The following is a 14,769-nucleotide window of genomic DNA, read 5'->3' as shown; positions in this document are numbered from 1 at the left end:
CACACACACACACACACACACACACACAAATAAAGTGAAGTGTTGCTATATTACCGACAGTTTTCAAGGAGCACCAAGAGGCAATCAACATGAGAAGCAGTGCAAGCCTTCACCACACTGCCTAATCTTCGTCTATTAAAGGTATTTATAAGGCTATTCACTTAATGTTAGGTTTTCTTTACATTTGAGAGTGAAAACAGTACGCAAATATTTTAAAGTAATGGTATAAGGACCATCAAAAAGAGCAAGGCGTCTGTATTACCCTCTCATATTTGTTTCCTTCATTTACCATAGGCCAAACATGTGTCAGAATGCAGCCACCAGTGTATTATTTTATATATCCTAGTCAAAATTTCTCTCTGTGGCTTAATTTTGGTTTGGTGATATGATAAAGGCTATATATGAATGTCCCGCCGCCACTGTTCCCGGTGTTTCTCCAGGCCGCGCCCCCCGGCGGTCCCCATCCATCACCCTAACCCCGCCATCACCCTCTCATCGCCTCTTTTTTCGAATATTTCCTGACGGTAATATTACGCTTCCATGGTATGTTTTTATGGTTTCTATAAATGTTTAGTCGTGTTTGAAGTGTTTTCCGCGTATGTGCTGGGTAAATATGTGGTGTTTAGGGGTGTTTTATGGCGTATGTTAAAGGCTTTTTAACGGTCAAAATTTCCCACTTGAAATTTTGAGCTTTTTCATTTCAAGGTATAAGTGGGCCTTTATGGTAGCAAAAGAGTGCCTGTCCTCTTTTAAGTGTGAAATCAACCTAATGAGTGAAATATGTGGACTTTGAAATGGTGTTTGGTGCTGTTGTAAAAAGCTCTTATTTTTCATTATTTTATTTGCTCACGTTTCTGCTTCTCGGTCTAACTCGCTGTAGAATGCCCTAAAAGATAGCTCAGACTCCCTGAAGTGTGATAAAATACTTGCCAAGTGAAAATGGCTTGACTTTACAGGACGTTTTAAGAGATTTATGGGTTAAAAGGTTTTTGTACTTTTAACGTACTTAATTTAGACCTTTTTTAAAAACCAGTTAAGCTGGAGATATTTTGATATTTTGAAAATTAGTTTAAGTATTTATCACGTCATAAAATAACAAGCATTTGGCCGTGGCTTCGTTTTTCTAAAAGTCATTTTTGAAATCAAATTATTTACGTAATTTAGCCGAGTCACCCCCGTTCCCGTTCTCTCTGATGACCACAGCCCAGGTAGTGACTCACCATAGCCCCAGGCTGGCGCCACTTTTCCAAATCCGCAGTTCGTCGATATTTTGCCTAATATCTAGTGATTTCTACGTGTTTTCGTGGGTTTCTAGGTTCAGGTGTGTAGATATTTATAGCAGAAGAAGGAAGAAAGGAGAAATAAAGGGGGATAAAGAGGAAGAGAGGAGAAAAGGAGGAGGAAGAGGAGCAGCAGCAAAGCCACAATACTTAAGTCACCCTCCATTTCCTGAATATTTTGTCTAATATCTAGTGTTTTGATGTGTTTCTAGGCTCAGACGTGTGGATGGAAGGAGGAGGAGGAAGAAGGAGTAACAATGGAGAAGGATGAAGAAAAAATGAGAAATAAAGGTGGAATAGGAGAAGAAGCCAAGGTGTAATATTTAGGTAAGTGTCCCTTTTAATCCTAACGTTGTTTATAATGCATACTGTTGGTTTTGGGATAGATTTGGGGTATTTTAAGCTTGTTCATTAGTGTTGCAGGCTGTTTGGAGTGTTATAAGTATGCTTTGGGGTTCATTTCGTTTGTTTTCAATATATGTTAGATCTTTTAGTTATATTTTACGTATTTTGAGAGTGTGGATTGAGGTGTGTGTGAGTATTAGCATGTTTTGAGTGTGGTTTGGGAGAACTTTTAGGGGTTGGTTGGTGTTCTGAGTGGGGTTTGGGTTTATTATTAGTGTTATAAGTGGTGTGGGGGTGTTAGTGGTCTTTTGGGTGTAAGTATTGGATGTTTCTAGTGAGTTTGGAGGTATTTTAACCTGTTCTGTGTTTTCTTAGTGTGTTTTGGGATGTTATTGAGTTTTTTTAAGAGGGTTTAGGTATGTCTGGTTTGTCGTGGGTGTGTGTAAGTGTGAATTGGGCCTATACAAGGATTTTTCAGTATGTTTTGAGGACAGTCAACAGGCTAGCTCAGTGTCAGTGGACCCTTATAGTGTTCAATCATTGATTACCCGCTTCGTTCCCAGGTGACGACAGGCAGAATGAGGTGGACGTGGCGGAGGCTGTGGGCGGTCAATTCACGGCGCAGATTACCTACACCTTGCACCACGCTGACTGCCCGCCGCTGTTCACTAAAGTCGGGCAAGCCTGTATCTCAGTGTTCTGCCCTGGATATAGGAGTAAAGTAAGTTGTAGTTTTAGTTGTTGTTGTTCTTTTTCTGTTAAGATTTGTTTGCTCTCTCTCTCTCTCTCTCTCTCTCTCTCTCTCTCTCTCTCTCTCTCTCTCTCTTCTTTTACTCTTCTTCTACTACTACTACTACTACTACTACTACTACTACTACTACTACTACCGTTCTTTGAGTGAGGATAGGTAGTGTCAGGTCACGACGCGTTACGTCAGCAGGTTGTATGGCTTGTAACTGCTTAGGAGTAACGAGTATAAACTACTTATGAGTAACGAGTGTGAACTGCTTAGGGATAACGAGTGTGAACTCCTTAAATAGGACAAGTGTATTACCACCAGCGGTGTTAATGATTTTTTTATTTTTATTCTGTTTGAGATGGTGAATATGTTGCTAATGCCGTTCGCACGCACGTTCGTGTTCACATGGCACAAGTAAAACACGAAAAGAAAGAACTAGTCTCGATAACCTGGCGTAGTAGCAATACACCATGAGGAAACACGTACTTGTCTAACACCCCTGAGTGGGTGTTATATTACTCATCCTCCATCACTGGTGGTGTGACTTCCACTAGTGTAGTGTTGAAGGAGAGGAAGGGATGGGACCGATAGCGGAGTGAGAGCAGACCGTACATGTGAATGCACCAGGACTTTGACCAGAGCGAGAGCGGAGCAAGAGCATAGCGAGAACTTAGCGATAGTGTGAATCAAGCCAGGAACCACTCGTAGAGTTGGGCCAGAGTCTTGCCGTGCCCTTCGGGACACCTCACACGGCGACGGGAAGCGCCCGGCTGAGGCGAGGAAGCACAAGAGGTAGCGTCAGTAACCATGATGTCCTGCAGGCCTGGAGACAAGGGTGGCGAGTCCATAGAGGCGGAGGCAGCAGTGGGGGTGTGGGGGTTGACCTTTTGTCAGGTCAGGTCATGGGAGGCCATGCGGTCAGCAGCGACGGAGAGACAAAGCTTCTCCGCTCCACCAACAGGAAGTTTTACCCTTTTCACATGAATAATGGTCTCCCTTGGCTGGCCTGCTAGAAGACAGGCGTCCTAGCTATCCACAGAGGAGGCCGTGAAGGTGTGCTCCTCAGAGAGGACCTCAGCACTTCTCTTCTTTGTAGGGGCTTTGTTCATACAGAACGGAGCGAGGAAAATAGACACACGCCAGCCACGGGCCGTGGGTGTTAACTGGTGTACATAAGAACATAAGAAAAGAGGGAAGCTGCAAGAGGCCGCCAGACCTACACGTGGCAGTCCCTGTGTGTTTAAAGGTATATAATTCCATCTATCATCCCCATCCATGAACTTATCTAATCTTCTTTTAAAGCTCCCTATTGACTCAGCCCTGACCACAAGAGCACTGAGACTGTTCCACTCATGGTACAATAACTCGTTATTGTACAATGGTTCCACTAATCAACCACTCTGTTTGAAAACCAGTTTCTTCCCATTTCTCTCTTAAACTTGATTTTTCAAGTTTAAATCCATTATTTCTGGTTTTGTCCCCGCTATACTGATCATAAGAACTTTGTTCATGTCCCATATACCATTTAAATACTTCTATTAGGTCTTTTCTTAGCCTATGTCTCTCTAAGGAATGCAGATTGAGTTTTACAGTCTCTCTTCATGGGGAATATCCCTAATCCCCTGTATTTTTTCTGTCATCCTCCTTTGCACTGACTCCAACTGAGCTATATCCTTCCTGTAATGTGGGGACCAGAATCGTACTGCATAGTCAATATGCCTTTAATTTCACCCTTTTATGTATTGTGTATCATGTAGACCACATATGTATATTTATAAGAAAAAAACATGCATATAAACTGACATTAATTATACAATAATGTTAGCACAGGCAGAAAAAACTGAGTGTAAGAGACAATGTTAAATTTCAAGTAGCACAAGTAGACTTCACTGCTTATGGCATCAAAATGTCTCAGAATTTAGCAAATTAGATAAATAAAAATTTCCCCGGCTGCTTGACTGGCTACTCCTGTGACTGTCCCCTCCCTCATATCCCCCCACACTGTTATAAAGAACTCAATGCCCATGTTACCATCAACCATCTTTGTTCCTTGTTGTAAGCTTGTCTATATTGCATCTGTCCCTACAAGGAGTGAGTTGAATTAAAACAATATAGTATGAGATATTCATTTTATATTCCAAATACAGCTTTCTTAACATAACCTTTAGTTTAAGAAGAAAAATACTGGTAATGGATAGTGGGAAGCTTGTGGTCACTGGTATCACTGTGACTCCTCTGCTGAGGCAATGAGACAGCAAAATTAGCCTGACGGGCATGAAGAGTGCCACCAATGACCTGAGTGGTCACTGCAGGCACTGAAATGACCTGACTGCTGGACTGGGGAATGGACAGTACTTGACCTGAGACTGGTGGTACAGATATCACCTCGGCAGCTGAGGGGGGGACAGTGATAACCTGGCTAGATGAAGTGGGGAGGGTGAACTCTGCATGGCTTGGAACTCCTACAGTGTCCTGAATCACTATCATCTGCTGCACGGGAATGAGAGATGAGGATGGTGTTGACTGCGTCACTAGGGAGCCATCGCGGGTGAAGTGCTCGCTGGGGTCTGTCTGGTGGCTGTGGGAACCTTCTGAGTCTTGGGAGGGATGAAGTTCTGTTATGTTCTCACCAAGGGGAGCTGCAGACACAACCAAGCTGGACATGGGGCTAACCACCATAGTTTCTGAGGAGACTAGGTCAGGTGTGACTTCTCCCTGCAGAATTTCTGGTGTGAGGGTGGTGATGTGCGGTCCCTGTGGAGATGCAAAATTATTTTCCACGACTGGTTCCTCCTGAATAGCTTGTGATATAAAGGTTAAGGAATGTACTATCTCTATATTTGTTTTCATGGCTTCACTGATGATCCATTTCATTGTTTTGTTTAATTTGGTGGTAAGAGGATTAATAGGGTTCTTTAAAATTTCACTTGAGTTAATTTTTCCCGTATGTTAATGTATTTACATTTGATGAGTGCTATTTAGTATCCAATACTTATTAGACACAAGATCTCATTATGTATTTAAGTAATTTTAAAGATTACAATTCTTTCTTCTGAAAATGGAGAAAAGTTGTCAGTCCGAACACTTACAGTATAAAGGTCAGGCACTGGGAGCTGATGAACATCAATGCTGGTGCCGTCACTAGTGGTTGTCACCTCGGTAAGGCTTGAGGAACACTCTGCCTCGCTGGACTCGGGACCAGCAACTATCATAGCCTCCCCAGACCCTTCATGCTTTTCTGAAGTCTTATCATCTTTAGAATGTACTATTCCATGACTGCTCATATGCCTCTTTACCTGTAATATGAGGAGGTAATTTAAATAGACATTACTTACCTGAATTTGTCTTTATGAATATTTTTTCATGTAAGAGGAGGGACACTGACCAAGGGCAACAAAATGAATGAGCAAAAGATGCCCACCGAGGGTGCCAGTCCCAAAAGAAAGTCCAATAGCATCTTGCAAAACTGGAGGAAAAGTGTCTTGATGCCATAAAAGTAATGGCAGAAGATAGCAAGAAATACAACAGTGCAGCAATGAGAGAGAGGCTGAAGACAGTCAGTAATATGTACAGGAAAACAATGGCTTTTGGTGAAGACATTAAAAACAGTCACCTTGTATTTGCTAGGGAACAGTCGGCCACACACTTTGCAGGGGTATCGCTTAGGGTCCCGCACGCCTAGGTGAACACCCCGCACATGCCGGTACAGGTCACTGCGCATGATGAAGGTGCGGCCACAGTCATCACAAGCGTACTGCAGGGTGTGGTGCATCTTGCGCATGTGGTACCTTTAACAGTGGAAGTATTGTATTACTAATTAGTTCAAACTATATTCATATCAGTCTATTTGTTTTATATAAAGAAAAGCTAAGAAATCTTTATTAACTTAGAAATGGAAGTTGTGTGTATTATTGATCAATTTAAATGGCTAATTTCATCATGATTTTTGTGAGTGGAAAAGGAAGTGGTGTTTTACTGATCCCACTCAGTTAATTTCCTTCCATTTGTTTTGGAAAAAGTATGACTATGAAATCTTGCACATATAGTACCTTTAAAAATTAAAGTAGTGTATAACTAGTTCATTGAAATTTGTTAATTTTATCATGATTTTTATAAGTAGTAGAAAAAGTAAGAAATTTCATGATTAACTGTTTTGACTGCTATAATGCACATCTCTCTATAATCACTTCTTACTTTGAGACATTTGTTCTCGGTTTATTATCTCTTACTAACATTATACTGATTAGATATTACTAAATATATTCTTTCAACTTCCCTCTTTCTTGTAGATACTTATAAAGATTTCATATATTGTTTTTAGTGTTATGAATCAGTGCATATTGAGGTGGAAGGGTCAACTGGTCACCAGTACCTTTCTCACAATATATTGAAGTGTGACATATGTACTAGGTGAGCTCTGCCCAGACACAAATACCTGTATTTGAAGCTGACATGGAACTGTTCTCCACACAGGTTGCACTCATAGTTGTAGGTGTTGTTGTGCATTTCATTGATGTGGTGGTTGCGCATCCCAGGCATGGCAAACTTCTTCCCACAAGTCTCACACTCGTATTTCCGTTCCCCGTGGATGTTCTTCATGTGGTTACGTAAGCTTGACCGGTCAGAAAACTTCTTTCCACAAAGGTCACACATTACCTGAGAATAAATTATTAAATTATACAAAGATGAAAACTTAACATTATCGAATAAAGTTGCTTTTATAAATAGAAATCCTGAGGAAAAGCCAACACATACAGTTTCTACATGGCCAATGCCGTGTTCCCGGGCTAGGTGGTTTTTCATGTTGTACCCTGAACCAAAAGTCCGCCCACAGTAGCTGCATAACTGTTGGTCAGCTGTGCCAATGCTATGCACATTTCTCTTGTGGGTCTCTACTCTGCCACGCACCAGGAATCTGTTGAAACATAATTACAGTCAGGGCTCAGTGACCATGTAAATGTAGACTGAATAGAAAGTAGGAGACAATGGTGTTTTGAGTATATGAATTCCTTTGTCAGTTGTAAAATAGAAGCAAGAATGAGATATTAAAAAATGCCTATTTTTTGTATATAAACCAATGAATGAGAAAAAGAAGCAAGAGTATGATAACAAAATTTTGAAAAGATCTAGATAAATATAAAAAGTTTTCAGAAAGGTAGTAAGACAGTTGTATTGTAATGCTACCAGGTGACAAAATAATTTCACTCAACACAGTGGAATTTACCTTCGACCACAAATGTCGCACTCATAAGCTCCATTGATTAGTGAAGCTTCTGTACAAGCTTTCTTGTGAGCAATTAATAGTTTCTTCTCTGAAAAGACGGAGCCACAAAACTTGCATGGATGCTGGTTAGTTCTAACTTTGCAGCCTTCACGCAGCTGGTGGTCCACAAAAACATTGAGGCCCTTCATGGACTGAAAGTTGCAAGAGATATTAATGATAAAGTACTTCATTTCATGCTGGTGTAGAAAATATGCTTACCACTTTTATTTCAAATTCTTTTCAAACTATTCAGTTAGCAACAGGGGTGAAAATTAAATTATACATGGAAAAAAATGAGTGAGAATTATGTAAATTTTGAGAAGCTGATTGATCATTGCTCTTGTTAAAAAGTTGTTCCTAAATCTAGCAGTGTATATGGGAAATCAATTCATCCATGTCTACATTTGTTGCCTGTTGTTAAGAATTCCCCCAAACAAGATTGTCAGAAATATATATAGATAATTCAGATTAATTCTTACCTTACCACAGTTACATTTGTATTCCTTGTCTTCACAGTCTTGAAATTTTTCATCTTGTTCAATGAAATCCATAATGTTTTCTTGCTTTATAAGACTGTCCAAGTTTTCAGGTACCATCTGGTCTGACTGTTCATCATACTCTTCATTCTCACCTTCACTGCCATCAACTTCTTGACCTTCAATGTTCACTTTCTTTTCCACAAGTTTAACTTCACCTTTTCTTTTCCTTTTTGACCTGCAGTAATCAACCAATAAAATCTTTTACTGACTTGTATTAAATATGACTTAATTTAATCAAACTCTCAGTATCCAAAGACCTCAAATAAATGAGTTTGTGTAATTTTCTGACCTAACAAATACATCATAGTGCTTAAAATGGGCAACACCTCAAGTATTACTGTCTCTATAATCTGGCAGGAAGTTAGTCCCTGCCAAAGCTCGTTAATCTTATTAATCCATTCCCTAACCTAACAGCCATGAATTCAGATGGCCATGAATTCGAAACAGATTTTCTATAAGCAGATTTAATGAAAATCTTGTTTAAAAATGACAACACATACCAGAAATTTCTATAAACCAAAGAATTTCATGAAATGTCTTCCACTAAACTTAATGTATCTGTAGTAAATCCCACCTGTATGACCTCCGGATAGACTGGGCAATGGAGACCACCTGCTGCTCCAGCTTGTCCCACTTGTTGACAGCATTCATGCAATCCTTGCACAGACCAATTGTGTGCTGGTCCAAGGAATGCAGAGCTGTATCTCTTGTGATGATTTCCAGCACCTGGAAAACAGAGTAACTTCTTAATCTTACTACATCTAGGAACATGTGTTGTAAGGATAATAGTGACAATGAAAATGTGGCTTATTCTGATGTGAGTAGATTGTGTCAGCAATTATCATTCTCCTTCAGGTTAGTAATAGTACAACATAAAAGAAGAAAAGGGAGAGGAACTTATGTGCAAAGTTATGCTAATTTATTTTCTTCTGATGTTCTGCAGTTGTAAATATAGAATTCTAAGAACAAAACATTATGATACACTAAAGTTCAATATTCTCTTGTCAGTAATTAACAAAACTAAAGAGACAAAAGGACACACTTCAGTAAATGGTCGCTTGGAGTGGTACAGTTTCTGGACTCCTTTGACAAAGGAAGCTTCCTCACTGTGCACACCAGACAGCTGGCATCCACACAAGAAGCAGGTCTCCAGCAGGTAGTACTCAGCTTGCTGGTCTTTAGTCTCCCTGTAATGGATTTGCAATTTATCAATACTATATACCTCTCTCTCTCTCTCTCTCTCTGTACACAGTAGAATAAGAATACTGTTTAAAGAACATGACATGATGCAACGGCACCTGTTGAAAGCTGCCTTGCACTGCTGAAGGTGGTTTGCCAGGTCGAGGCGCCATGAGAAGCCCTGGTGGCAGCCGCTGCACTGGAAGCGTCCCTTGCCGTGGATGGCACCCATTTTGCGATGTCCTCGTCTCGATGTGCTTTATGCAGGCTTTCTTATCTGGAATTGTTCATTCTATTAGTCTTTTTTTTCCATCACTCTTAACACACCAAATGGCATGGATAAGTACATTTTTTTTTATTCTATGGGTGTCATTTCTAATTAAAGTATTTATTTAGCAAAGAGATATTGAAGGTAGTAGATTAGACAGCAAGGAAAAATGGAAAGATATGAACAGAATATAAAAATATTTGGTGAGATTAGGTGATGAATATATCAGGATCAGTCATAGTTGAAAATATGAGATTGCTAAAAATATTTTGAGCACAAAATTTAATGAAAGGGGATGAGTGTCTGGATGGTCCCCAGTGAGGCAGATAATGTGTGGTGCCAGCAGATATAGATAATATGAGGGAAAACTGCGCAATTACTGACATGTTTAAATCAGCTCTTCATAACCACTTAGGAAACTTGTATGAATTCCATTACCAGAAACACTCAAAGCACTGTGCAGTAATACCCCCATATTGCATACACTACATTAATACCTTCACTTCTGCTTAGTTAACACCATAAACTAACGTGCCTATAATTCAGCTCTCTCCCATCCCTATTCACTGTTTCTTTACTCTTCCCTGTCAGTGTTGCAGAGCCAAGCTGGGGAGTAAACTTTGAGGTCTAACATTACTCTTACGCGATTTACTCTTAACTTACGCGGGAACTGATAAATTCTAGGGTCATCATTAGTGGTTGACATCATACAGAGAACCAGAGGACTTCATAGACGTTGTTCTAGAGTGAAGGGAAGTACAGCAAGATATATTCCTTACCGTACACAGACGCGGCGGTGTGTTGGGAGCAGGCCAGTGTTTTGTTTATGGGGGATCAGCTGAGCGGCGCCGCCAGGCAAGGGATGCTGCTGTCTTGCCCCCTGCTCCCTGTTGTTTCCTTCCTGCTGTCCTCTAGCGTCTACAGCGGGTGATGGGTAAGAGAAGAGCAATCATATCGTCAGCATAGATAAACAGAAGCCAGCTGTGGATAGGGAAATTGGGATGTAGATAAAAGAAGCACCTTAGCTATAGATCGTAATCTCTAGTTATATGTAGGCGTAGAGTGCCAAGTTTAGCAGGTATCATGCATATAGGGAGTTGGTTGCTGGGGGGATGATGGGTAGGGAAAAGGTTGGGGACGAGAGGAGATTGAGGTAGAGGTAGTGAACTCCTGGGTACCCTCAGCATCACCACTCGCCACTCTCCTGTCCGTAAGTTTGTTCAGGGTGGGCGTTGGGCAAACCACCGTCGGTTAATGAATGGATAAAGATAATCAAGTCATTGTACTGTGTGTATAACAAAAAGCAACTATTCTCTGGGAGAATGTGGCCGGATTAGGGTGATGAGCTGGTTACCTTGGTCATCACTTGGCTTCCTGGTTTGTAAGCTTGCTCTGAAGTGAAGAGTTAGACAGTGAATATTCAGTGTGTTTTTGTTTTGTTTTTATAGTATAGTTATTCATACCACATGGAAGTAATAGAGCTATTCTTCTTTACCATAAAATTCAGAAATAACTCAAATTAAAGCTGATTTGTTGTGTAAAACTGTAGAGTACTTTCATTAAGGTTTGGTCACAGATAAATATAACTTGCATTGTATATGAGTAACATTTGTCATTTTTCTTGAAATTATGATTTTGATGTGACCAATATATGAATGGAGATGTTTTTTCTTCTTTCTTTACAGATTTTGTGAATCTTAACATAATCTTACTTTTAACCCTTCTGGACTGACCTCTTAACCCTGTACCACCCATGTGGGACACCAGCCTTGCATGGCATTAACCTTATACAGTAATACAGTAATCCTATTGATTCTTGTGGTGGCAGGCAAGTCTTGCAGTGTCATAATGTGAGATGGCAGGGATTTCTTGATATGACAGTGTTTATGTAGTGTGTGTATGCAATACATTCACTGATAAATGAATCATGGTCAGGTAGATAGATACCTATGTGTGTGAGTACAATGTCATTCTTAGATATTTTATTAAGGAATTGATATGAAGGTTGCATTAGCTTTCCATGACAGACCCTCATTGAGATCAAACCCTTGACCATGAGAACAAACTATAGTAACTTCAATGTCAGAATCAGAAATGAACAGGTCCTGAAATCATTTTGGGCATCTCTGTATCCCAAGTCACTACATGTGTGAACTCAAGTCCCAGCACCTTTCAGTAGTTGGAGGATTTATGTGTCCCCATAGTCTGCTGTATTTGTATGAGTGCCATGATGAACCATTTAGGAGATGTAAATTACAGAGGAAAAGGATGAGGACCTGTTTGATGCTGTGTATGCCTTGGAGCAGCAGAAGTATGGTGAAGGCCAGACTGAAGGTATAGAGGAAGGACACAAAAACCACTACCAGCAGGGCTTCTTGCTAGGCTGGCAGCAGGCTTGTCACTTACTGCGTGAGCTGGGCACAGTGGAAGGTGAGCTTTCCACTTTCATAGCTTTTGAAAATAATGGTAATACAGTTTCTATTTGTGGTGCCTGTAATTTGTTATTAAAATTTTGAATTGGCTACCTGTATATAAACTCTAGAGAAGGATTTTGTAGTTTCTTTGAAAAGCATCTAAAGCATCTGGCATAGTTTAGGTTCCATCTGTCTGTCTGTCTCTGATGCCTTGTGCCTTCCAAGAGGGTGCTCACAGCAAAAGACCCTCTCTAAACATTTGATGCTTGCTTATTTTAACTTTCTCCATCTACTAGCATATCTTTTCCCTTTACTCATTCCTTATCATCATTTAAACTGCTTTCTTCTTGTACTACAACTTTCAGTTTCATTCATATGCATTTGTTAAGGCACTTTATATCCCTTCAGTGTGATGTGGCTGCTTCATTATATTTCTTTTAACATATTCCACAACTCTTCACTTCATACAGGGAGGTAGTGGTGTTGTGAATAAGGTGATGAGTGTGGGATCGGGCAGACGTTCATGCGTAGGCTGGAAACCCACCATGTGCCGTCTTGAAACTTTGTCATTTGTCGAGTGATTTAAAACTACCTACATGTCACCATGATACACAGGCTCTAGGTAGAAGTGTAATTGCATTACACCAAAGATCTGCTTGGGTGGTGATATGGGCCCTAGCATGGGTATTACTATAAATATAATTGCCTACGCAGCTAATGGGTGGAAGCTGGACAGTGCTTCCCATACTCTTCAAGTATACCTACAGGCATTATGGGCTATATATATATATATATATATATATATATATATATATATATATATATATATATATATATATATATATATATATATATATATATATATATATATATATATATATATATATATATATATATATATATATATATATATATATATATATATATATATATATATATATATATATATATATATATATATATATATATATATATATATATATATATATATATATATATATATATATATATATATATATATATATATATATATATATATATATATATATATATATATATATATATATATATATATATATATATATATATATATATATATATATATATATATATATATAAAGAAAAAGAAAATGTTGCATGAATCTTCCTGCTGCATCTTTCATTACACCATTGCTGCCACACTCCAGTGCTGCTATTCCTCAAGGCCTCCCAGTGATCACTCATTTCCGTAACATACACTCTTGATACCTTTACCATATTCCACTCCCAAATCTGTTACATATAATCAATATCACCAGAAGAATACTATCCTCTCATAATCCTTGCAGGTGCCCTCACCAATGCACCTGCCCTATCTTCCACAGCCCTCTCTTGCATATTCCCTTTAATATCCCCATGTTTGTATAATAACATTGCCAAATAGACCTATATAGTGTGTTTATAATTGGATACCTCACAATATCAATTTTGATAAATTCAGGCTTAATAACTGGTTAGATATCGTGTCTAAGAAGCAGTCTCTTGGTGTATTAACAATATGGCTACAGAATGTTTTTACTCTAACAAATTGTAAAATAGTGAAATTAACTCTCCTTTTCTCTCCTCATAACCCGGGAAGGCCTTCTGAGCAGCGTTGTAGTGAACAGGAAGGCTGAGCTAAGTCCAAGAACACACAGCCAGGTGGTGCGGCTGCTGGAGGACTTGCAGGGGTGGCCGAGCTGGGATCCCTCTGAGGAGAACATTGAGGAGAAACTTCGAGGCATCCACACCCGGGCCAGAAACCTCTTGAGAAGACTAGGAATAAGTGTCAAGGTGGTGGATAGGAGTGTGGATTCTGAATTCTAAGTAACAGTGTACAGAGACAGAGAGGATAAAAGTTGTTTGTGTGAGTGCATCAGTGTGTTCTTGTGGTGAAAATGGAGATGTTATATGTATGGTACCTTTTTATGATACTTTTGGTGTCTTTCTTGATGTCTATATCATATACATATTTTATTCATATGCTTCTGTGATCTTTTGAATTAATTTATCATGTTGTGCCAAGGAGTAATGGTGTGTGTGGCCAGGGCTCTCTGTCCTGGTGTGTGTACTAGTGAAGATAGGGATTGGGATGTAGTATAGACAGTTACAGGGGTGGTCACTGACATGCACAAGTCTTAAGACTATAGTAAATCATGTAGTAAAGGTCATCTGTTTCTATGTCCTGGTTTGTATTATTTAAATTATTTATCAAACAAAATTCTGTAAATATGTACAAATTAGAGCAAAATATGCAGACCTTATCTTTGTTGCTCAATCAGAAGAAAGTCATAATAAATTTTTGAATGCCTTTAGTGTTTTTCTTTCATGAGTTGCTTCCCCAAGAGAAAATTCTTTGATAATGACATCAACAAGAGATCTGTCTATCCATCAAGTATTTCGTAGAACAGTGCAATGCATTATGAATTAGTAACATGAAAATAATGGTGTGTGAAAGTAATATCAAGTTAATTATGATAATGATGGTGATGGTGGTAATAGGAATGATGATGATGATGATTGTGCTGAAATAATGAAAAAATAATGACGTGTGTGAAAAGGCCTCCTGCCCTAAAGCAATCAATGTTCTAAGTGTAATCTATCACTTTCTATTTTGTAAGCCTGAAACAGTCCGTGAAATACTCTCAATATATTCCGAGTGGGTAAATACCGCGCTGGCGTTTTTGGGGTGTCTGGAGGATAGAAAAAAAAAATAATAATAAA

General features: G+C 39.2%; 2 protein-coding genes across 4 annotated transcripts; one reads left to right on the top strand and one right to left on the bottom strand.

Moving 5' to 3' along the window:
• Positions 1-4,479: 4,479 nt before the first annotated feature.
• On the bottom strand, positions 4,480-10,527 carry LOC123513160 (zinc finger protein 569-like). Of its 3 annotated transcripts, none has more exons than XM_045270084.1 (11): positions 10,393-10,527; positions 9,465-9,622; positions 9,209-9,353; positions 8,741-8,892; positions 8,107-8,341; positions 7,589-7,779; positions 7,120-7,279; positions 6,800-7,020; positions 5,978-6,152; positions 5,454-5,660; positions 4,480-5,118 (listed from the first exon to the last, which is right to left on the bottom strand). In XM_045270084.1, exons 2-11 carry the CDS (start codon positions 9,575-9,577, stop codon positions 4,534-4,536), a joined length of 2,184 nt encoding a protein of 727 aa, XP_045126019.1. In that variant the 5' UTR covers positions 9,578-9,622; positions 10,393-10,527; the 3' UTR covers positions 4,480-4,533. The 3 variants fall into 3 exon arrangements, with proteins under 3 accessions (XP_045126019.1, XP_045126020.1, XP_045126018.1); XM_045270085.1 differs by lacking the exon at positions 10,393-10,527 and adding an exon at positions 10,277-10,384; XM_045270083.1 differs by having other exon boundaries at positions 6,800-7,279.
• On the top strand, positions 10,409-14,356 carry LOC123513161 (protein LTO1 homolog). The gene is made up of 3 exons (XM_045270086.1): positions 10,409-10,547; positions 11,873-12,043; positions 13,646-14,356. The coding sequence occupies exons 1-3, from the start codon at positions 10,544-10,546 to the stop codon at positions 13,870-13,872; spliced, it is 402 nt and encodes a 133-aa protein (XP_045126021.1). The 5' UTR covers positions 10,409-10,543; the 3' UTR covers positions 13,873-14,356.
• Positions 14,357-14,769: the final 413 nt, after the last annotated feature.

Source organism: Portunus trituberculatus, chromosome 35 (assembly GCF_017591435.1).
Source record: "Portunus trituberculatus isolate SZX2019 chromosome 35, ASM1759143v1, whole genome shotgun sequence".
NCBI lineage: Eukaryota > Metazoa > Arthropoda > Malacostraca > Decapoda > Portunidae > Portunus > Portunus trituberculatus.
This window is presented reverse-complemented; position numbering and strand designations above follow the sequence as displayed.

Excerpts from the sequence above, each read along its gene's own strand:
- LOC123513161 (XM_045270086.1), top strand. Across the intron at positions 12,044-13,645 it reads TGAGCTGGGCACAGTGGAAG|GCCTTCTGAGCAGCGTTGTA; the intron begins GTGAGCTTTCCA and ends TAACCCGGGAAG.
- LOC123513160 (XM_045270083.1), bottom strand. The coding sequence starts at position 9,577 with ATGGGTGCCATCCACGGCAAGGGACGCTTCCAGTGCAGCGGCTGCCAC. Across the intron at positions 7,780-8,106 it reads ACAAATGTAACTGTGGTAAG|TCCATGAAGGGCCTCAATGT; the intron begins GTAAGAATTAAT and ends TGCAACTTTCAG. Across the intron at positions 5,119-5,453 it reads CAGTGCCTGACCTTTATACT|GGACCGCACATCACCACCCT; the intron begins GTAAGTGTTCGG and ends GCATCTCCACAG.